Genomic DNA, 23,165 nt, shown 5'->3' with positions numbered 1-23,165 from the left:
GGCAGGGGGGCCCCAGCAGCCGCCTGAGGATGTTAAGATGCTGGCAACAGCCCTGCAGCCATATAATCTCTGTAGTAGCCACACCTGCAGAGCCACGCAGCTCTTTGTGGCAGAAGTGTCTCTGCCCACACCACATTTGTAGAGCAATCCCCATCAGGTTGCCTCCTTGGCTAATAAAAAGGGCTGGCTAATATATCCTGGAACCCAGAAGGCAGCTCTCAGAATGTCCTGCAAGGTTATGACACAAGCTCCCTCAGCCTGTGTACAGTGTGTGGCACAGGGTAGCCTGGGCTAGCTGTAGAACAGTGTTATGGGGTGGGGTGGGGGGACTTCCCAGGCGGGCCCTCTCCCTTTAATTGGTGCTAATTGCTGCGTCTGTTCCTGCTGGCCGGGGAGATGTCATGGTTGAAAGGCACAGAGGGGAACGCTGGAGGAGCTAATCCGGCTTTCAGCCGCTAAGCCCCCTTTCGGAGGCGTGTGATAGAGGGGCTCTTTCACAGAAGGCACAAAGCCTGCAGGAGGAAAGGGAGAAAGAGGAGATGGAGCCGACAGGAAAAACTTTCACACGGCAGCTCCGCTAAGCCGCCTTTGTGCGGGCGGACTGTCAGAGGTGTCTTAAAGGGACACTGCCTCCCTCCTCCCCAAAGCCCTGCGCCTGCATTCCCTTTTCTCTCCTCTTGTTCGCCTTTTCAGTCCCATCTGCCAAAGGGTTGACCCCCATAGGGATGCTAAAGGGGGAAATCTCCCCAAAGTGTTTGTTCAACTAGCTAGGAGGGGCGTTCGAGGGAAGCGCCAGTGACTTCGAGAGACTTTGGGCCAGGTCTCTGCTGAAATTTATCACACTCCTTGGCCTTCCCTGCATTGAGGTTGAGTTTCCTGCAGTTTCCTGAGCTGCTTTCTGCTGAACCGCTTTATTGATTTGTGCAAACAGGGTCATTTGAGAGCTGAAAGAGGTGCAGGCAATACTTAGTACAGTTTCGCGCCACCAGAGTTTCCTACTGTTGATTCTGCAGTTCAGTCCTCCTCAGTACTGTACTTAGCAGTCTGGACAGAGGTTCAGTGACATCAGCGTATCTAAGACTCAGTTGGGCAACCTGTTGTCCAAGGGCCTGATTTCCATGCAGATCCTGGTCTAATTTCATTCAGGTGGCAAGGAAGGTAAATGGAGTGTCACCACTGCCTTGTCACTTACCCACCTGCCTACCTACTGCCTCCCCTGCTGCTCTCCAGCCCCCAGGGGTTGAGTATTGAACTTTGATTGCTGCCATTCAGCAGATGCTGCCATTTTGGTTTTCCTCCACAATGAACCAGAGGTCGCCTCAATTTGGTCCATCATGGGATATACAAAATGGCAGCCACCCAGGTGCTAGGCTACTCTATAAAGAAAGAAAGAAAAGTTGTGGTGGTGGGGAGCCTGTTGCACCACTGAGCTACAAGAAAAGCCCTCACTGTGAGCCTTCAAGGAAGGCAATAGCAGGGACCTCTCAAATCTGGAGCCAGCTGTAATACTTACAGGTCCCCTAACAGTTTAAAAATAATCTGTATTCATTGAAATATCAAAGAATAAAAAACCAGTCCTTGCCATTTCTGTGGCACCCATTACTGAATTCATTTGGTTTCATCCTCCTTTGTACCTCTCCCCATTTCTAGGTACTATTTCCCAGGGCTGTTTAATTCACCATACACAGGGGTGACAAGCATTCCTCCAGGCTCCTCTACTGGGCGCTTGGGACTCTCTAAAGGCCACACCCTCTCCCCAGACGACACCTTTCACCATCCCTCCTACCATCCTTCTTGGCTGGAATGTGCCCTTGAACTCTGGTAATGCATCTGGCTTGTCTGGATGGAGTGTTTACACACGTTGTTTGGGTCACTTTTACATCTGGCCCTGCCCAGTACTGATATGCAGCCTTGAAAAGCTCTCTAGGAAAGCATGGGGTCCTCAGGCTGAAAAAGAATCCTCCCTCTCAAGATAGATAATTCTCACATGTACCTACTAAAGTCCAGAGAGGGGAGTGCAGGTGTGTGCAGAAACTTGCCTTTCTGTTCTAAGGTAGAATGTACATCCATTACTCTGCCCACTTTTGCTTCTGGCCCCGCCCACTGCTGGCATCCGGACCATGGGAGGTCTGGAACAGTTCCCCACCCCTGACCTAACAAAATAAGCTGAGGGCTCTTGCGTACAACAGCTCATGTCACAAAAAGACAGGTGTGCAACAAGTTGGGTTTTTTGCGGGGGTCAGGGTAGGGGAGATCAGCAGTATTTGTTCCTATGTGATCTCCCCAACCCAGGTTTCCCCGCCCTTTGTTCTGCTTGACCAGAAGACTGGCTGCAACAGTTCTAAACCAGATAGCAATGTACAGCACCAGGTCATAGGAGGCAACGGGACGCAGAAAGATAGGAAATTCTCTTACCTAGGCACTCGTTAGCCTCCCTGGCAGTGGCCCTCTGCCACGGACGGTCATAATGGAATGGTTTGCAGCGGTCGCACTCAGGGCCCTCCGTGTTGTGCTTGCAGTCACACACCAGCTTGCCTTCTTTGTCCTTCACGCAGCGTGAGGCATGGCCATTGCACTTGCAGCGCCCCCCGACCTGAAACTCGCCCACGGCATAGTAGTACGAAGAAGAGCTGGCCCCACCATCCTCGTCCTCATGGTCCCGGCCCCCTAGTTCCCGGAACAAATGGGGGCGGCTGAAAATGACCCGGATGTCAGTGGCCGTCACCCAATCCTGAAGGACGGGGCTGTTGTCAAAATCTTGGGCTGATGGGCGCCCGTCCAGAGTGCTGAAGGCAATGAGCCCTCCTGTCAAGGGGTAGAGGTCTGTGTGCCCATCGGTGCACAGAGCCTCCTGCTCGTTCTGTTTGGTGACGGTGGCTTTGTTGGGCTTGCCGTAGATCTTCCGGCACTGAGAAGAGTAGTACTGATAAGGCACCCATGTTTTGCCGTAATCCATGGACTTGAAAACAGCAGCTGACTCTGGACGGGGAGAGCAGAACTGCAGACTCACATAGATCACCTCAAACTTCTTGCCCAGGGAGAGGGTGAGGGTGATATTCTGGGGCGAATGGTGCAAGGTCTCTGAGCGCCAGCAGGTCATATTTGCAGCAGTGTTCAGGTCTGTGAGGTAGGATGCCGGGTGAGCTTTCCGGGGGTCTGAAGAGTCACAGTGGCGAGTTGCTGGCTTGCCGCATGTGCTGGATGCATGGACCTCCTTCCCAAAGGCGGCGTTGACAAACTCTGGGATGCAGCGGCGGGGTGCTCCTTTTTCGTCATAGCAAGGGTCAGGCGGGATCTGTTGCACCGCAAAGGGGTTCACAGCCTGAGACAGGTCTAGCCCACAGGCAGTCAAGAGCAACCACAACATAGAGAAGGGGTCCATCCTCCCAGGGAGAGATCTTCAAAAGTCACAGAAACCAGCTTCTCTCTAAATGAAAAGCAAATGTTGTGTTAAAATGGTTCCAGTTGTTCACTTGGGGTGGGGGGTGGTGAGAGGACAGGAGCTCAGGCTGCAATATGTCTCTGGTCTAGAGGAAACACTAGAGAGGAAGTAAGCCAGGCAAGCTTGCAAACATTTTCAGCTAATGTCAAAGATTTGGAGGAGCAGCTGATGATCTTCTGCTGCTTAGGATAGGACAAGAAGCAGTGGGTTCAGACTAGTGGAAGGTTGAACATTTTTAAAAAATGCTATGAACCTGCAAGGGCAATTCAGCAACATCACAAAGAGCTGAACCCCCTTCTTTTGATGTCCCCCCCCTCCTTGGGATGTTGCAGAACAAAAAGGATTTCCTTTTTGGAGTTTCTCTGCATAAGCTGCGGGGGGGGGGGGGGAGTCTTTGCATTCCTGCTGTGAGCCACAGTGGGAATGGAAGAAATCCTACTTCTTTGTGAAGGGACAACTATTTGCATCTAGCTTATCTGTTTAACTGAGGCCAGGATTGTCTCATAGCCAGTTATCTATCAGAGCCAGTTTGGAGTGATTAGGGTGATGGGCTGAGGAGAACTGTGTCGGTGGTGCTGTGGTCTAAACCACAGAGCCTAGGTCAGCGGTTCGAATCCCCGCAACGGGGTGAGCTCCCACTGCTTGGTCCCAACTCCTGCCCACCTAGAAGTTCGAAAGCACATCAAATGCAAGTAGATAAATATGTACTGCTCCAGCGGGAAGGTAAACGGCGTTTCCGTGCGCTGCTCTGGTTCACCAGAAGCGACTTAGTCATGCTGGCCACATGACCCGGAAGCTGTACGCCGGCTCCCTTGGCCAGTAAAGCAAGATGAGTGTGCAACCCCAGAGTCGTCCGCGACTGGACCTAATGGTCAGGAGTACCTTTACGTTTATGCCACAAAGTGCAATTGGGACAGTCACCTTCTCCCAGCCCAGCCTACCTCAAAGGGTTGCTGTGAGGACAACATGAGTATAGGGGAAGGAATGAACCATGTACACTGCCCCAAGTTCCTTGGATGAAGAGCGAAACAAATACTAATAGAAATAAATAAAATACTATAAACTTAACTTTGCTTTTGCCAAAAGATGTAGGCTGTGCACAGCTGAACAAGAATGTCTACATAGCATAGGCACAAGGTGAAGCTGGGTATAATGTGGATTGTGGGGATCAGAAGCAGATCAGCTGGGATTGCCTCAGCAGTTGGCATTATAGGGCCAAGACTTAAGACTCACATCTCCAAGTGTGGAAGCAGAGGCATGCCTTAAAATGAACAACTGCTACCACTATCCTCACTCTCTCATTCTGGATAGTAGCATAGTTTGGACACACACACACACACACACACACACACACACAGAGAGAGAGAGAGAGAGAGAGACAGACAGACAGACAGACAGACAGACAGACAGACAGACAGACAGACATGGCAGTGATAAGGTGGCCCAGCTCAAGGCATTCTGCCCTCCTGCCGCAGTTGTGGGTGCACCTTTGATCCTGTAAAAAGGTCCTTGCAAGTAAGCTCCTCAGTCCCAAGGTCCAACTGCAAGGCAAAGTGGATGGTCCTCCAGTCAATCGTAGCTGGAAATGTTGGGGTAATGGGGGCCAACAAGAATCATGAACAGGTGAGGGAAAGAATTGGTACAAAACAATAAAAACCCACTTACAGGCATGTAGATATGCGTGGAATTCATTGTGTATGACCCTTACAGAAGCCCCAAATGTGGTTCAGGTCTGTGCCTCTGACTGCAACCTCAAATAATTGGAAGAAGCATAGCTCGATAGTCTGACTCTGTATAAGGCATCTTCTTTTGTTCCTGCGTTGTCAGTGCTGGAGAGCTGCTGCCAGTCAGTGCAAACAGTGCTGAGCTAGGTGGACTGGTTCAGTAAAAGGTCCCAACCCCTGTCTTGCTATCTGCATCTGGCTTGCTCCTTGCACAGGGCTCTAGTTAAGTGCCTCCCCCCCCTTTTCCCTCCCCCCTCCCTGCACATTCCTTTCCTCGCTTTGCTTCTTTTTAACTCTCCCGCCCTCCTCAGTTCCTCCAGGTGCCCTCCTCCTCTCCAGAGGACAGTGTGTTCCTGCCACATGCCGGGTGAAAATTCAAAGGTTTAATTAGCTCCTAATGCCCCCAGTAGGGAAGCCAGCCAGCTTCCAAAACCCAGCATCCCACATCAAAGGCTGAGGGGGAAGGTGTGAGCCCAGCGGGACTGATCCAACCCCACTGGGCAGCTATTCTCTGGAAGGAGCAATGCTTGTTCCCACCCACTGCAAAGCCAGGGCAAGAGTTTACTCTCTGAATGGGATGCTAATCAGGCAATTTCCCGCCCGCCTTCATCCTGCTTCGGGTTCCCTTTGAGCGGCTTGTCCCTTAGATTATGGAGCAATGACAGTTACTAATGGAGGAGGCTGGGTTGGGTGGGGAGATCCCAGGCTTCCTAGCAGCAGTTAAGAAGACGGCTTCTGTTGTTACACTGTCTTCAACCTGAAGTTATGAGGCAGGCTGTGGTTCTTGCCTTGGGCACAAAAAAAAATAAACAAAAAGGAAGGAGCTACAAAGCAAGACGCCTGCAGACCAGCCAATACCCTCCAAGCCTGATGGGTTTTTCAGGGGGAATAAGGCTACTCAGTTGGCTTCTAGCTACTTCTAATATGGCGAGTGGGAGAGTCCAGTTGCTCTCGGGTTCTGCATGCAGGTTCCCAATAGACAACTGTATGGCCACTGAAGGAATAAGACACTGGGCTAGACAGGCTTTTGGCTTGATCCAGCAGGACTTTTCTTATGTCCTGAGTAACAGTGAGAGGGGGGGTCTTGCGTTCCTTTCTTGCCTGTGTGCTTCCCGGAGGGATCTAATTGGCCACTGTGAGAACAGGATGCTAGACTAGATGGGCCTTTGGTCTGATCCAGCAGGACTCTTATGGAGGAGGAATATTGCATCCACATTTGATTTCAAGCCATAGTGGCTTGGCCCACTGAGCAGAGCCAGGGAAGCAGAGTGAAGGATGAGCAGGGGGCGGACCCACACTGACAAACAGAATCTACCAAGTCATGGGTGCATCCCAATTGGTCCAAGAAAGGGGCGTCAGTACCAAAATACAGTACACTTGCCAAATGCCTACAGTCTTTTTAACCCCCCAATGCGTGTTATTTCCAGAATGCAGTTTTCAGGAGGGACTGAAATTGTTCAGCCACCCTGGAAATTGTTCAGTACAGGAGGGACTGATTGTTCAGCTACCCTGGAAATGGAAGCTCGGGGGGGGGGGGAGAGAAGGGTCTCTCAGCACCTGTAACCAACCACAGCTCTCAGAATTCTTTGGGGGGAAGCCATGACTGTTTAAAGTGACACCATAGTGCTTTAGATGTATGGTGTGAATGTGGCCCTAGTTAGATACAACTCGTTTTCACTTTGGGGCACTGTGGGTGATTAAATATCACAGCTTGTAGCCACCAGGCAAGCACCCACCACACCACAGGGACCCTGGCAGCAGGTGTTGGCTAGCCTGTGGACCCTTCCGAGGTGCTAGCAGGTACCTGAGAGTGTGTGAGGTACTGATGCCAGGTTTGGGCCAGCCACTCTGTCTAGCCTAACCTACCTTGCAAATTTGTTGTAAGGGGAAAATATTGGATTTCCACAGTCTACGCCCTGAGCTGAGACAGTAATCTGATAGATAAATAAAGAAAAATGAATTGCACAACCTAACACGACCTGAGGCATGCTGCCTGCCTGGATTAGGAAGGAAGGAAGGAAGGCGGACAGCCAGTTGGAAAAAAATTGTCTGCAATTTATTTATTTTTCATTTGCAAAAGAGAATTGTTGTTGCAATTTGGGTACAGGTTTGCTCTCTTCTCCATGCCAAAACCACTAATGGCCTTGGAAACGCCTCCCTTACTAGACCCAAGATAGGGCAGGCATTTGGGCTGGCTGCTTTGGATCACACCTGATCATAACAACTGAGAGTGTGGTTGGGGGTGGAGAACAAGGACCCAGGAAGTGACTAAGTTGTCCTATCAACCATGTTCAGTTTGCTTCATTCAGCAGCAACAAAAGAAGGTGTGTAACACTGAGTCAGATTCTTGGTCTATCTAGTTGTTTTGTCTATCCAGTTGTTTTGGGGACACCCCGAAACCACCAAAATTGTTGAGTTTTTCAGTTCACTTGCCTAAGATCCAGGACAAAGCACCGCCTTTCAGAAATCCCCCCTGGACATAAATTCTGCCTTTGAAATCCTGGTAATGTCCGGGAAAATCCAGATATAAGGCAGCCCTATGCTGACTGGCAGCAGCTGTCCAGGATTTTGGGCAGAAGACATGCTTCCAGGTCTACCTGGAGATGCTGGGTATTGAACCTTGGACCTTCTGCATGCAAGGCAGATGCTCTACCACTGTGTTACAGCCTTTCCCCAAATGCAGTCTGTAACTAAATCTTGCAACGAAGAGCTCTTGGATTCCAGAACCCAAGTGCTCCATTCCATCGCAATCCAGTTCTGTGCGTCTTGTACATCAATCAGTGAGTGTTCTGTTTAGAGGTTCTTGCCCTCCCTTAGAGTCACCCTCCTCCTAAAGTTTTGCTGCCCTTCTGCAAACCTAACCAGGCCAATTCCTCCCTCTTGGAAGGTGCCATTTTGGCTACAGAAGCACCAACACTTGGAAAATGTCAGTATATATGTTCAGAACATGCAATTATTTTTTGCTTCACGTGAAAAATTTGTATCCCACCCTCTTTCCAAGAAATTCAAGGGGATGCTTCCAACCCTAATCAGAGTTGACCCACTGAGACCTACAATTCCCAAAGTTCTCTGGGCAGAGGGATTGCTAAACTACTTTGAGAACTGCAGCTCTCTGGAGGGAATAGGGGTCTTCTAAGAACTCTCAGCACCCTTAACAAACTACAGTTCCCAGGATTCTTTGGGGGAAGCTATGGCTGTTTAAAGTGGTACGACAGTACTTCAAATGTATAGTGTATGTGGGGCCACAATTGAACTAGATGGACCAATGATCTGTTGATATAATGCAGCTTCTTGAATTCCCATTGAGTCACATATCTCTCTCACACACAGAGAGACACATTAGTCTGGCAACTTATTCAGCAAATCTCTGTGCAGTTGGTGCAGAATGTCATAACACATAAGGAAATCAGCCACAGCTTTGTTGGCTGAAATAACAACCAGCAACGGGTCTACAACTGTCGCTCCAGTACCAAAGCGGATAGGGAGGGAGAATGGGGGAAACTACATCCAGCCCTCCTCTTTTATAGTTTGGGTCTAGGCAAAACGTCTCTCCCTGGCGCCCGGGATGATGTGCATTCTTGGCCAAAGGATGCCCTAAACTCTGGATGCGCCAGATTGCTTTGCGCGGTGCTGAATCAATTCCAACAATTTGAAGGGGGGGAATAGATACACTTGTTTTATATTAAAGGAACAAGGGGTCCTTAGTAGAGAAATGAGCCAGCCAAGTAAGCAAGCCACTGAGCTGGGTTCTGTGCCCAGCTCCGCCAGAAAAGTATTTTTGAAATATTAATTTCAAAATATACATTTCCCCCTTTTAAGCCAAGAAAGTGTGAGGGATTTCTTTCCATTTAGCTGTCACAAATGTGTGCATTCTTATGGCCACGCAACCCCCCTCACTCCCCAAAGATGAATGATGCAGAGCTTAAAAAGTCAATACCGGCTAACAAAGTTAGGCGACATCCAACTCCCTCCCCTCCGCATGGGCTAGTTCAATAGGTATGGGAGGAGGCAGAGCCCCATTCAGGCACCCTTTATATTGTGCATTCATGATGAGTTGTGCTCATTATGGTAACGAGGCAGTTATCCTGCGATTCCACTTTCAATACTGTGCTATTCCTCTCACAGAGCTACATTTCCCAGAATTCCCTGGGAAGAGGGACTCTGGATGTTAAAGCACCCTGGGAACTGTTGCTGTGTGAGAAGAATAGGGGTCTCCTAACTACTCCCAGGCCTCATGAAGACTTTCAACTGTGCCGCGATTTGCAGGCACAGGTCCGAGCATGTGCTTCCCCCCCCCCTTTTGTCCCACCAGGAAAACCTACTGTTTACTGCTGAATCAGAACAAACATCAACCAGCTTTTCCATGATGCTTTGGAGGAAGCCATGAAAATGGTATTGTAATGTTTTGGCCCTTGAATTGCCTTGATCTGACAGCAAGGTGAAGCAGGAAAGAAAGAAAGAAAGAAAGAAAGAAAGAAAGAAAGAAAGAAAGAAAGAAAGAAAGAAAGAAAGAAAGACTAAGCACCAGCCCCACTGAATTCAAGCACCAAGCGGACACCAAACTATAAATTCCCCAGTGCCAGATGTAGAAACATGTAGTCAGACGCCTGAGAGCAGAAGCAGCAAAATAAAACTAATCTGCAAGTGACTGTGGGTTTTTGTTTCCAAAGGCTTTCCAGGAAACAATGACTGAGGTGGTTCTACACATACCAGTGAGAAAGTTAGTGATTTTATCAAGATTTGTCTGGCAGGGGAAAAAACCTAGAATAAAACATAAAATTTTGGTAGATAAGAAAGAAAGAGGTGGATTCGCCCTGCCAGACTTGAGACTTTACTATGAAGCGTCCTGTATCTGTTGGATAAAAGAATGGATAACTCTAGAGAATACGGACTTGTTAGATTTGGAAGGTTTTAACAATAGATTTGGATGGCATGCATATTTATGTTATGACAAAAAGAAATCACATACCGGGTTTACGAATCATGTGATAAGAAGATCTCTGTACGAGGTGTGGGAAAGAAATAAAAGGCTGTTAGAGACTAAAACACCCTGGTGGGTCTCACCAGCAGAGGTATTAACAGTTAAGAAAGTAAATATGGAGAAGAGGCGGGCCACGTATGAGGAAATCTTGACGAAAACTGAAAAAGGATGGAGTTTAAAACCTTTTGAGGACATTAAAGGAGTGTTAACAGGATGGATAGAATACCATCAAATAAATGATGTGCTTAAAGAAGATAGAAAAATAGGTTTTGAGGATAAAAGATCCAAATTTCAAATAGAAGTGCTAGAAGGCAAAACAAAGCTTTTGGCAAAGATGTATGATTTGTTGTTGGAGTGGTATACAAAAGATGAGTTGACAAAAGAAGTGATGATTAAATGGGCAAAAGATTTGGGGCATAATATTGAATATGATGCGTGGTTGAAATTATGGAATCAAACTTTAAGATTTACAGCATGTACTGCCTTGAAAGAAAATGTATATAAGATGATGTACAGATGGTATTTAACTCCAGTTAAATTAGCTAAAATGTATAGAATGAGTGATAAAAGTTGCTGGAAATGTAAAGAGAAAGATGGTGAATTTTATCATATGTGGTGGACATGCGAAAAAGTTAAAAGATTTTGGGAAAGTTTATATAACGAATTGAAAAAGATGTTTAGATATACTTTTCCAAAAAAACCAGAAGCATTTTTGTTAGGAATAATAGGAGGAGAGATTAGAAAAGAAGATCAAACACTGTTTATGTATGCAACAACCGCGGCTAGGACTTTGTTAGCCCAAAAATGGAAATTACAGGAATTACCTACAATTGTGGAGTGGCAGATAAAAATGATGGACTATGCTGAACTTGCTAGATTGACATGCAAGATTCGTGACCAGGGGGAGACAAGGTTTCAAAAGGACTGGAGTAAATATGTGGACTATATGGAGAAAAACTGTAGATCATTAAAAACTCTCGCAGGATTAAAATAAACCTTACGAATTGACCAATATGTTAAAAAAGGAACTGCAAAAAAGGGAATTAACAAGAAACCCGCATGAAGGGAGGGGGGGAAGTCATAGCTCGGCGGAGCAAGGTAAAAGATGTGAATATAAGATTTTGTATAAAAGATTGGTTTTGTTAATTTGTTGAATTTGGAAAATTGGAATAAAATGTTTTTTTTTTTAAAAAAGAGAAAGTTAGTGTGTGTGTGTGCGATCGGGGCTGTGTACACACTCCTGTTGACCCTGCATTTAATGCGCTCCCACCACTCATTTGTAGGACTAACTATCCACATCTATCCTACAGTTCCTTGAGAAACATTGGAGAAGAGCAGATAGTCTCTCAGGCTCTGCATTACTATACTGCAGCAGCGGCTAGATTAGGTGTAAAGAGATTTTGATCGTGTTTGCCCAGGTCTAGCAGCAGAGCTTCAACCTGGCTATATAGCATTATTTCACCACTGGTTTTTTTTTTTTTTAGTTAAAGGTAAAGGTAAAGGTAAAGGGACCCCTGGCCATTAGGTCCAGTCGTGACCGACTCTGGGGTTGTGGTGCTCATCTCGCATTATTGGCCGAGGGAGCCGGCATACAGTTTCCAGTCATGTGGCCAGCATGACAAAGGCGCTTCTGGCAAACCAGAGCAGCACACGGAAATGCCGTTTACCTTCCCACTATAGCGGTTCCTATTTATCTACTTGCATTTTGATGTGCTTTCGAACTGTTAGGTTGGCAGGAGCTGGAACCAAGCAACGGGAGCTCACCCCGTCACAGGGATGTGAACCGCCAACCTTCTGATCGGCACGCCCTAGGCTCAGTGGTTTAGCCCACAGCGCTGGCAGCAAATGGTGTCTGCGTTTGGGTCTCAGAGAGAGCAGCAAGTGAATGGCAGAGCATGGAGTTCTTGTCTTTCCTCCTCCTTCAAAACTGCTCCAAGGTGGGTGTGATGCTGTCTCTGTGCTTTCTGCCCCATGTTCCCTGGGAACTGTCCAGCAAAAGAGCACAGGAGAGCAGTGCTGAATCCTAACCCCAGGACACTGTGGAAGGGTCTGCCAGCTGATCCTCCTCTCTCACCAAGGTGGACAGGAGCAGCTTAGACCTCCAATGGCAGAGGTTTCATGGGAACCACAGCTGACTTGCGAAAAGCTTAAAGTGTGCACTCAAGCTGTTACAGGGCCCCTCCAGACATCCTTTTTATTCTGCATTCATGCTGATTTGTGCTCAGGATAGTATTGGGGCAGTTATACGTAGTTGCGCTTTCAATACTGTTGGCAACCGCAAAACTTTCCAGGCAAAGCTACTGTTTCATTTCTAATCAGTGCATGTCCCAAAACTCCCTGCTGAAATCCTGCAACTTGTTATATTGCAAATGCTCCCCCAGACATTTCTGCCCCACATACAGTATGTTGTGCTATAGCACTGGAGCGTCCCTCCCAATAGCAATGATGCTGTAACATTGGAGAAGCATCACAGAACAACTAACAAAGTAGAATTATGTCTAGCCAGTCCAGTCAAAATCCACCAGTAATGCACTATTATTGCGACAAGGACAAGTTGCAGAATGCTGCACACAAACCCTCTGCACGCGTGTGTGCACATGCACACACACAAACCCCCCTTCTTTAGGAGGGCCCTAAAGAAATAATTTGATTTACCCATGTTTGTCCTACACCCCTTCCCTCTGGTTTACATGGACACAGAGAGATAAAATGTCATCCACAGCCTGATGAAAAATGAGTAGATGAGCCTCTTACTTTGCACCAGGCTAGGAAATACATGGAAACAGCAAAAATTGCCATTTCTGAATATTTTTCCAGCCCAGTGTGAGATCAGAGGTTGAGCTCCCCCTCTGGAAAACTGGGGCAGAGTGGGGAGGAGAAAGGATATGGGTGATAACCACAAACGACGTCTGGCTGCTAAGGACAGACAATATTTATGGACCCCAGAATGCTGAAAACATCCAACACACACATAGGCCAGAGGCTCAAAGCCTAGAGCGGAGATGGGGAAGCTGTGGTCCTCCAGATGTTGTTCATCTACAACAGGGCTGGGGAACCTTGTGGTCAGGGATGGTGGGAGATGGAGTCCAGAAACATCTGGAGGGCCACCACCATCATCAGGATGTTTATTTGGCTTTACGCCCATCATAAAACACAACACAACAAAATAAATCAAATAAAACAGCGGACTTGTTCAAGCCACAAATAATATAACACAATTCACAGCTCACAAGGACAAATATTAACAATTAAAAAAGAAAAGTTTAAGATTATGATTAAAAACTTAGGTACTACGCTAAAATCAATATCTGATGTCATTATAGAAAATTCTTATAACTATAAATAATCTGCTAACATTCCATTCCATCTCTTGTACGAGAGGACGGCTGTTAGGAATTTAGCAACCTGTAGAGTAATATAAGGATCCACATCTTGATGAACCCAGGCAAGCTGTAGGTCAACTGGTTTGTCAGCCATAGGCTGGATTATGGAATTTAGTATACTAGCACGAGCCGAACTGTACATAGGGCAGATAAACATAACATGATGTAGAGATTCAGATGTTTTAATTTCACAAGCACACATTGAAGAGACTTGGCCCTTAGTAAATCTATGTCTCAGCACGTTTGTTGGAAAAACATTGAACCTAGCTTTAATGAAGGCTTAACGGTGAGACGCGGCCACCACTTTCCCACCTCTGCTATAAAAGATGTGGCTCCAGCATTGCTTTAGCTATGAAGGGGCTGTTTTCATTGACTACTTTAACCACTATGCTATGCTCCAGTGCAGCAAGATCTCAGGCTACAACTAAGCATACTTTTACTGGAAGTGATGACATCCAGCTTTGGCATGAAACTGCTATTCTATCACCATCCCAGTCCATTGGTTATGCTGGGTGGGGCTGATGGAGTTTCATGCCATATGTGCCCATTTTGTATGAGATCTGCATATGTGCCCATTCTATATGGGGTGGGCGGGCTTGAGGGCCACCAGAAGTCATTGGACTTGAATCTCCATCATCCTCAGTCCGCATAACCAATGGGCAGTGGTGATGATGGGAGTTGTAGATGAGCCACTTATGGAAAGACACAGGTTTATAAAATTAGGTGTGGCATAGAGAAAGTGTTCTTCTCCCTGTCACATATGACTAGAACTTATGGACATCCAATGAAGCTGAATATTGGAAGATGCAGGACACATTACAGGAAGTACTTCCTTATGCAGTACATAGGTAAACTATGACACTCGCTCGCCCAAGAGGCAGCAAAGGCCACCAACTTGGATGCCTTTAAAAGAGGACTGGATAAATTCATGGAGGGGAGGGTCACTGAGGGCTACTAGCCATGATGGTAATGCTCTGCCTCCATAGTCGGAGACAGCAATGCTTCTGAGTACCAGTTGCTGGAAACCATGGGAGAGCAGAGAGGGCTCTTGTGCTCAGGTCCTGCCTGCAGGTCTGCTGCAAACATCTGGTTGGCCACTGTGAGAACAGGATGCTGGACTAGATGAGTCACTGGCCTGATCCAGCAGGCCTCTTCTTATGTTCTCTACCTCTATTATATGAGGAGAGGCGCTCAGTTTATAAGCGAGGAAAGGGCCAGCACTTCTCTAGGGGTATTAATGTCAGAATCTGAAGCAGAGGTTCTGGCCTTTATCCTTGGGGGAGCTGAGTGACCCTCAAGGAGCCCAGTGCTTCTTCCTTCATTCTCTCTCCTGTTGTGTCTCTCTTTCTCTTTTAGTTGAGTCATGTTATGTCAATATTTTCTCTGTTAACAAAGAAGTGGCTTTTTTAAAAAAATATATATAAAATCCCTCTGTAGCGGGATGATGAATCAGCAACAGACTTCGAGCCCTTGGGGCCCAAAAATTCCTGCTGTTTTGATTCCCTGCTTCTGTTTTTATTACCCAGGTCTTGGCCAATGAGCCAACAGATGGGGACCAAAATATCAGGGCTGCCAATGCTCTACATAAGCACAAATCATTGCTGGGCATATCTTCCTGGGGTGGAGCTTTTGAACGGGGTTCAGATATGCAACCAAAGTAACCATCGATGTGAAATAAAATCCCTGTGGCATTTTTTATTTTTATTTTTTTGGCGGTGGTATTCTAAGAGGAAAGCTGCTTTGGGAGGGAGGGATTTGGACAGAGAAGCAATGCTGTAGGTATTTAACTCTTTCCTCCTGCCACTTCTCCATTCCATTCTGCCTTCCCCCAGCCAAACACCCCAACTAAGGTACTAAACACATTTACTCTCGTGGGTACATGGCTAGATTCCTGCAGGGGCAAAGGGTGGTGAGTTAGAACAGATAAATGCCACTTGGAGAAAGGATTCAACACACCTAAGATCATAAGAACATTTGAATAGCCACTGGATCAGGTTAAAGGCCCATCTAGACCAGCATCCTGTTTTCACAGTGGCCAACCAGATGTCTATGGGAAACATGCAAGCAGGATGAGAGCACAAGAGCCCTCTCCTCTCCTTTGGTTTCCATGAACCTCCAACTGTGAAAAAAGAGCATAGCCATTGTGACTAGTTCATAGCCTTATCCTTCATAAATTAGTCCAACCTTCTTTTAAAGCCACACAGGATTGGTGGGATAGATCAGTCAGTAGAGCAAGACTCTCTTAATCTCAAGGTCATGGGTTTGAGCCCCATGTTGGGCAAAGTTTCCTGCATTGCAAGGGGTTGGACTAGATAAGCCTCATGCAGTGTTTGAAATTAGCTAGGCGCCAGGCACATTTTGCTATCGGCTACTTGTGACCAAGTGAAGATGCCTAGGCTCCAGGATGGCGCCTGACATCTCCACCATCTGGAAGTGCATGCCTGGGGGTCATGGGGTCTGCACCGTTTTCACACACTAATTCCACATCCTGTAGGAAAATGTCAATAAGTATGTGGACTGTCCCTTGATAAAGCGACTTTTCTTCTTTTAGGTTCTCAAAGTTCTTAACCTAGCTCAAGGTTGTCATCTGAACTAGCCAGATGTTTAACTGGTAATCACAGTCAGTCCATCGTTTGAAAAATAAGACTATGATTCTATGAGGGTATATGCCATCAATGCCTCCTATGGGAATAAATTCCATTTCCCCTGTGTTAAGAAATCTTTTCTTTTATCTGTCCTGAATCTTCAACTCATGTCCACAAGTCCTATTGTTATGGGGGGGGGTTACTCTCTCCATGCCATGCATTGTTTTATAGACTTCTGTAACCTCACCTCTTATTCTTTCTTAAAAAAAAAATTAAAATGTCCTAAATGTTGCAAATACACACACACACACACACACACACACACACACACACACACACACCAGTAAGGTACATCACCACAGGGATGAGTCTGTAATAATGTGATCCTGGGTAATTAACAAAAAACAAAAAACCAATACTTGAAGCAGTTGGGGTATAACTGAGCTGTGCACCTATATTGAGCAGAAGAGATCTGGCTACCTCAAGTACCCCACCACCACCCCACACCACCCACACCTCAAATACCAAGGTCTTGCTTGTATGTAGCAGTGAGTTAAGGGCAGGACTTTGGGGCTACAAGTTCAGGGACCAACACAGCAGAATGCCCATGAAAGGTTCCAAACTCAGCCGAACTGGCTTATCACATTCCAAAGACAGTCAAATAACAGGCATTACCATCTTAATCAGGTCTCCACTTAAGACTGTTATGAGTCTACAATTACCTAATTACATCACTGTGCCTGGATTATCATTTGAGGTTAGGCAAGTGGTACCTGGCGGAAGGGCCTTTTCCTATACCACAGCGGAATTTGAGACAGGATGCTTGGAAGAGAGAAGACGCATCCCTCTCCTTGCACCTTGAACGCTATTTCCTAATTGGAAGGATGCAGAGAGGAGAAAAGCTTGCTCCTTGGCTCCTTGGCTCCTTGCAACAGTGCCAGAATCACAGGAAGGGAAAACGGAACAGTAGTATCAGACCAACATGTTGGAACACAAATGGGTCACTAATAGGTGGTGAAGTTGTTGAACCCGAAGGCCAAGTCATGTGAAAAATAGGTTCTGCACGCAGCCAAAGAGCCTCGGTTGGGGATGCTAGCTTAGCATCACCCATGGTATCTTTGAGTGAAAGATTCTGAATGATGCTCAGTCCCCACCAACAGAAAAGAAGTCAGAAGGGGCTGATTTCCCAGATAAATGAGCATCGTGTGGGGATGCCAAGAACCACTGGATCTAGAACAAGGAACCTCCAGCTCAGTGTTTGCCTGTCCCCATTTTAGTAAGACATCAAAGCTGTGTGGTTTGGAGACCCTTTCAGTGAAGTGAGGCACACTGGACTAATCCTATCCAAGTCAACCAGTGGGGCTGCCTCAACAGCCTTTCAGTTCAGGCTGGGACTTTTCCTGAGCAACAAAGGGTGGGATAAAAAAATATGATAGAAAACCACACCTTCAGCACGAGAGCAATGTGAACACTCAAGCACGGTGTCTCTGCATTTGTATCATTTATAAACACCACAGAAGCATCTTAACTCTGCAGCTCTCGTACAGTGGCAAATTCAGAAGCACCGTGTCCTTTCACAGTAATCACAGCCAGGCCCCCTGACCATCACACCCGTCACAGCTACATCCCCTTCAAAGATTATGCAACCTTCTAAAAAATACAACAATCTTATAATTATACACAAATAATAATTAGGGATGCATTCCAATGATCAATGCAGACCTCATGTGTTGTGTTTCATCTAGATCTACTATTTTCTGTGCACATATACTAAAGCAATGCAATTAAAAAATTTTAAACCAGCTATTTACACCCCCACCCCCAAATCCTCCAATATTTCAGGAAAGAAAAATAGTGCACTTGTTGATACTTTAAGGGAATAAAGTTCACTTCAGTTTCCACATGGTCTGGGGTGGCACTCCTTGCTTTAACAAGTTTTTTTAAAATGTTTTGGCAAGGTATTAACTCCAAAAATATACATTTCCTTGAAATCCACCCTGCGTCTACAATCTGGCATCACAGATGTTTGTATTTGCATTGCTGTGCAGTTCTTCACAGCTGAAATACTTATTTTTTTAAAAGAAACACACACACACACACACACACACACACACACACACCAATGTTGCAAAGTGCCAAACGTGTTCCAAGCAAGGCAGATTGTACAAAAGGTACACTTGGCAAGCAAATTCCAGTGCCGAGTACAGATTCTCCAGACACCAGCAACAAGCTGGGAGCAGTAGCTAATACCTCAGAAGACTGACTCAGGATTCAAGATGACATTAAATGAGCTCAGTCCTCCAGTCCTTCCAGTCCTCCAAACTAACAAAATGAATTTCAATAGGGACAAATGTAAGGCTCTGCACTTGGGCAGGAATAATTAGGTGCACAAATATAGGATGAAAGACATCTGGCTTGACAGCAATACATGTTAAAAGGATAGGGGGTCTTGGTAGACAATAAGTTTAATATGACTCAACAGTATGATCCAGCAGCTAAATAAATAAATAAATAGCTAAAGCAATTCCGGGCTGCATCAACAGATCAGGGGAAGAAATAGTGGGGGTGGTGCTGTGGGTTAAACCACAGAGCCTAGGGCTTGCCGATCAGAAGGTCGGCGGTTTGAATCCCTGTGATGAGGTGAGCTCCCGTTGCTCGGTCCCAGCTCCTGCCAACCTAGCAGTTCAAAAGCATGTCAAAGTGCAAGTAGATAAATAGGTGCCACTACATTGGGAAGGTAAACGGCGTTCCCCTGTGCTGCTCTGGTTCGCCGGAAGCGGCTTTGTCATGATGGCCACCAGGGCCGGCCCTACGGCCAGGCTGGGTGGCGCAGGGCACCACGGCGCCGGCCCGCCAGGGGGGCGCCGCGAGCTGCGCCCACCCACTGGGCGGCCGGTCCGCCGCGCAGCTGCGCCCAAGGCACCCGCGCTGTGCGTGCCCACCCGTCGCGCAGCTGCGCCTGCCCGCCCACCGTGTTGGGAAACGGGGCGGGGGGGGGGCGCCGGAGGGATCTGTTGCACCACGGCGCCAGGGGCGCTTAAGACGGCCCTGCTGGCCACATGACCTGGAAGCTATACGCCGGCTCCCTCGGCCAATAATGCGAGATGAGCACCGCAACTCCAGAGTCGGTCACGACTGGACCTAATGATCAGGGGTCCCTTTACCTTTATTCTGCCTTGGTAAGACCACATCTGGAGTACTGTACTGTGTTCAGTTCTGGGCACCACAGTTTAAGGATATTATTGACAAGCTGGAATGTGTGCAGAGGAGGGCAACCAAGATGATCAAGTGTCTGGGAACAAAGCCTTATGGGAACAGTTGAGGGAGTTGGGTATGTTTACCCTGCAGAAAAGAACACTGAGAGGTAATATGATAACCATATTCAATATCTGTAATGTTGTCACACAGATGATGGAGCATGCTTTCCCCCCCCCTGCTGATCCAGAGGGTAGGACTTGAACGAATAGATTCAAATCAGAGGAAAGGAGATTCTGACTAAACATTAAGAAGAACTTTCTGGCAGGAAGACAGTGGAACAGACTGTGTCTCAGAAGGTGTTGGACTCTCCTTCATTGGGGTTTTTTAAACAGACGTTGGATGGTTACTTGTCAGGGACTCTTTAGTCATAATCGCTGCATTGCAGGGGATTGGATTGTAGCTTCCAATGCTACAGTTCTACGATTCTATAAGCAATCCAGACCTGTGGTGAGAAAATAGCTATTCTTCGAACAGGTACTGCTGCTAAGAGGCCAGATGAATTCTCAATCAACCAGCATTATTTTTTCAAAAAAGAAAAGAAAAAGGGAGGTTGTTTTTTTTTTTATCCCAAGCTGTAGAAAAGAGTTTGTGGCTGATTATTAATAAAAGATGACAACCCGGACAATAACAGAACTGTTAAGTGATACCAGCCTAGAGAGATTCCAGATGGAGAAGGCCACTGTGTGACCTCTATGCATCCCAAGTGGATCAGAATTATGCCCTACAACATCATTTCTAATGCTCTCCGAGTGCAATAGCCACGGCCGTCCCCTTTCCTTCCTAGTCAGCTGGGGAGGAAAGTTCAGTTTCCTGTATATTTGCACATCTACATCTCCCTCCCTGTGTCTCTCTTGGGAGACTCTTTGCCTTATTTGGAAATGATAGAGAAGAAGAAAATAATTTGGTATCTCCTCTGGCAATGCACCCCTGCTCATCTCTCTCTCCTCCCCCCCAGCCCCCTCACAAGTGCAACAGATGAATTTCCAAGAAACACTGCTCGATAGATGCTAACTTGCTCTGCACGGTGGCAGAATTAAATTTACAAAGAGAACTAAAACATGGCACTGCGTAGCTGGAAGCCAACTCCTGTCTATCCCAACGGACTCAACGATTGCCAGAGATGCACTTAACCATCATTTCAAATACTCTGCTGGGGCAGCAAACATGAGAACTGAAGAGCAGCTGGACGATGGATGATGAGAAGAGCCTGGGGTCTGTAATGGAGAATTAAGAGATGCCTTTGTGTGTATTATGAAGTCTGGTGGGCATGGCGTAATTGTATACATTACACAGAGTGACCTGGAGGTGCTCTTGCCTACAACTACCGTATTTTTCGCTCCATAAGATGCACCTGACCATAAGACGCACTTAGTTTATTGCGGAGGAAAGGGGGAAAGCCCAATTTTTGGGGGGATCAGCTCACAGTTGTGCAGCTTCTTTTGCAAAGAGGAAAAGCCCCATTTTTTAAAAGGATCAGCTTAAAGTTGTTGAGTTTACTTTGCAAAGGGAAAAATCCTGTTCAACTCCCAGTTCTGCAGCTTCTGATAATCTAATCAGACAGATAATCCAATCAGCCAGTCACATGTTGCTGGGGGAACAAACAGCCTCCCTCTGCAGAACATTCAACAATGGAGGCCTGGGCAAGGGGCCGGGGCGGAAGGGAGCTAGCGTCCCTTATCTCCCTCCCCAATCTCTTGCAATCAGCTGCTGAGCGGCTTTGCTCCATAAGACGCACAGACATTTCTCCTTACTTTTTAGGAGGGAAAAAATGTGTCTTATGGAGCGAAAAATATGGTACCCCCCCTGGGCTGTTTGCACACCATACAACTAAAGCACATCTCCCCAACACCAAAGAACTGGGAACTGTAGTTTACACCCTCACAGAGCTGCAATTCCCAACACCCTTAACAAATTATTTTGTCCAGTTTTGAAGTGATCCAAGTAGGCAACCCAATGTTCTCTTGTTGGATAACAAGAGCAAAACGAAGAGAAGCAATGCTAGAGGCAGACTCTGTGCAAGGCAGAGAAGATGCACAGATTCCACCTTCCCCTCTTTACCAGATCCAAGGGCAGATTTAGAGGCAAGTAACTTAGGCAGAGGCTGGGGTGGGTGGAACACTTAGAGCGGGTGTATCTACTGTCCCAGGATATCTATTCAACTATTTGTCTGTTTATTCATTCTATTTATCAGTTGCTCAATAACAACCATGCTCTTCGGGGGGGGGAAGGGGGGGGAGAATGATTAAAGATGTTTTTAAGACCACAAAATTCACATAAAGTTCTAAAGAGCAGCACTTTCACTAAAAAAAAAGAAAAAAAGAATCCTTATAAATCATAGGAGTAAAAAAAAATATCATGGCAAGCAGCAATTAATACCAGACCTGACAAGTTCCACAGGATTAAGCAATTTCATTAAAACACAGCAGTCATACCAGAGATTAAACATATGAAGTTTAAGATGCTTGTGTGAAAATTACAGAGTGTCATGCCTCGTGCTGAAAATATATTAATGTAGGCACCCAGAAAGCATCTCTGGAGAGGGCAGTTGACAATGGAGGGGCTGCTACTAATAAGTCCCTGTCTCTTGTGGCCACCTGCTGAATCTCAGCTGGAAGAGACACTCAGAGAAAGGCCTGCATTTATAATCTCTGGACCTGGGAATTGTCCATCTCAGGGGCTGGGATCCCTTTTCAGCCTAAGGGCCACATAACTTTCTGGACAACTTTCTGGGGGCCACCTGTCAGTAGTGGGTGGGGGCAGATGCAAAAGTGGTAAGAGCAGTGGATATGAAGTTTACCTTTGTACAGTTGGCAAGTTTCTGCACACATTCACACACACATATAACTCTCAATCTTCCAAGCGAGAAGCACCATCAGTTTTCCAGCCAGGCAAAAACAGTCAGGGTACAAAGCAGGGACAGTGATAGATGTGGCCTGGCGAGTGTTTTGAGGGCCACATTCATCTCCTAGGCCTGAGGTCACACCCCCTCCCGTGCACCTGATCTATCAGCTCAACAGCCGAAGCAAATAGTATTAATGTTTGTTTTCACTTGCAAAATAGACAGCATACTTTCCCTTTTAATATGTGGGGGAATTATTTACATAATCAGCGCCCATCTTGCAAACAGTGTGCGTGCAACTGACCACTATTGTAATGAGATCTGTACATGCAAATTTCCCCTCTAATTTAACAGGGCTAGATTATGCGTTCAAGTCATACCACAAAGCTAGGGAATGAGGTAATCAAAAGGCAAGGTGTTCAAAAACTGAACTAAGGAAGACGTTCTTCTCCCAAAGCACCATTTGGTTCCTGTCCCAGGTAAACCAGTGCCCTTTAATCTGCCTTTGGGAGCAATTTTCAAGATGTCTTGAAATTTAGAGCATGAGCACACACTCCTCTCCCCCTTCTTCTATAACCATAAATGTCATGGAATGCATTTGATTTGCAGCTATTCTACAGCAGAGGCAACCAGGTCCATGGTGAAATTAAACATTATAGTAAACATTCTTGAGTTTTAAAAGCCCGAGTCTGCAAATGGTATACTTACAAGGAAGCCAGCTGCCCTGAACACAGCGGGACTTACTTCTAAGCAAGCATGCATGGGATTGCCCTGTTAAATCCCTAGAGAGCTGAACAGTGCAAATATAAATATAGTTACTGCAAGGAAGATATACACTCAAACTCTTAAAATAGTCGCCACCGTTCCATGAGGCTATTTCAGAGTTGGGACTGCAGGGCTTCTCCATCAGCTCTGCGGAAACACCCCCCCTCTCAGGTACTTCCCCCCAGCTA

General features: G+C 46.6%; 1 protein-coding gene across 1 annotated transcript in view; it reads right to left on the bottom strand.

Moving 5' to 3' along the window:
* NTN3 (netrin 3) overlaps positions 1-23,165 on the bottom strand; it is a 127,249-nt gene that overhangs the window by 87,808 nt on the left and 16,276 nt on the right. The window contains exon 3 of the mRNA XM_035131239.2: positions 2,416-3,427. Coding sequence (XP_034987130.1) covers positions 2,416-3,382 — 967 coding nt within the window. The 5' untranslated portion in view covers positions 3,383-3,427. The remainder of the gene's footprint in view (positions 1-2,415; positions 3,428-23,165) is intronic.

This window comes from Zootoca vivipara, chromosome 14 (genome assembly GCF_963506605.1).
Source record: "Zootoca vivipara chromosome 14, rZooViv1.1, whole genome shotgun sequence".
Taxonomy (NCBI): Eukaryota; Metazoa; Chordata; class Lepidosauria; order Squamata; family Lacertidae; genus Zootoca; species Zootoca vivipara.
This window is presented reverse-complemented; position numbering and strand designations above follow the sequence as displayed.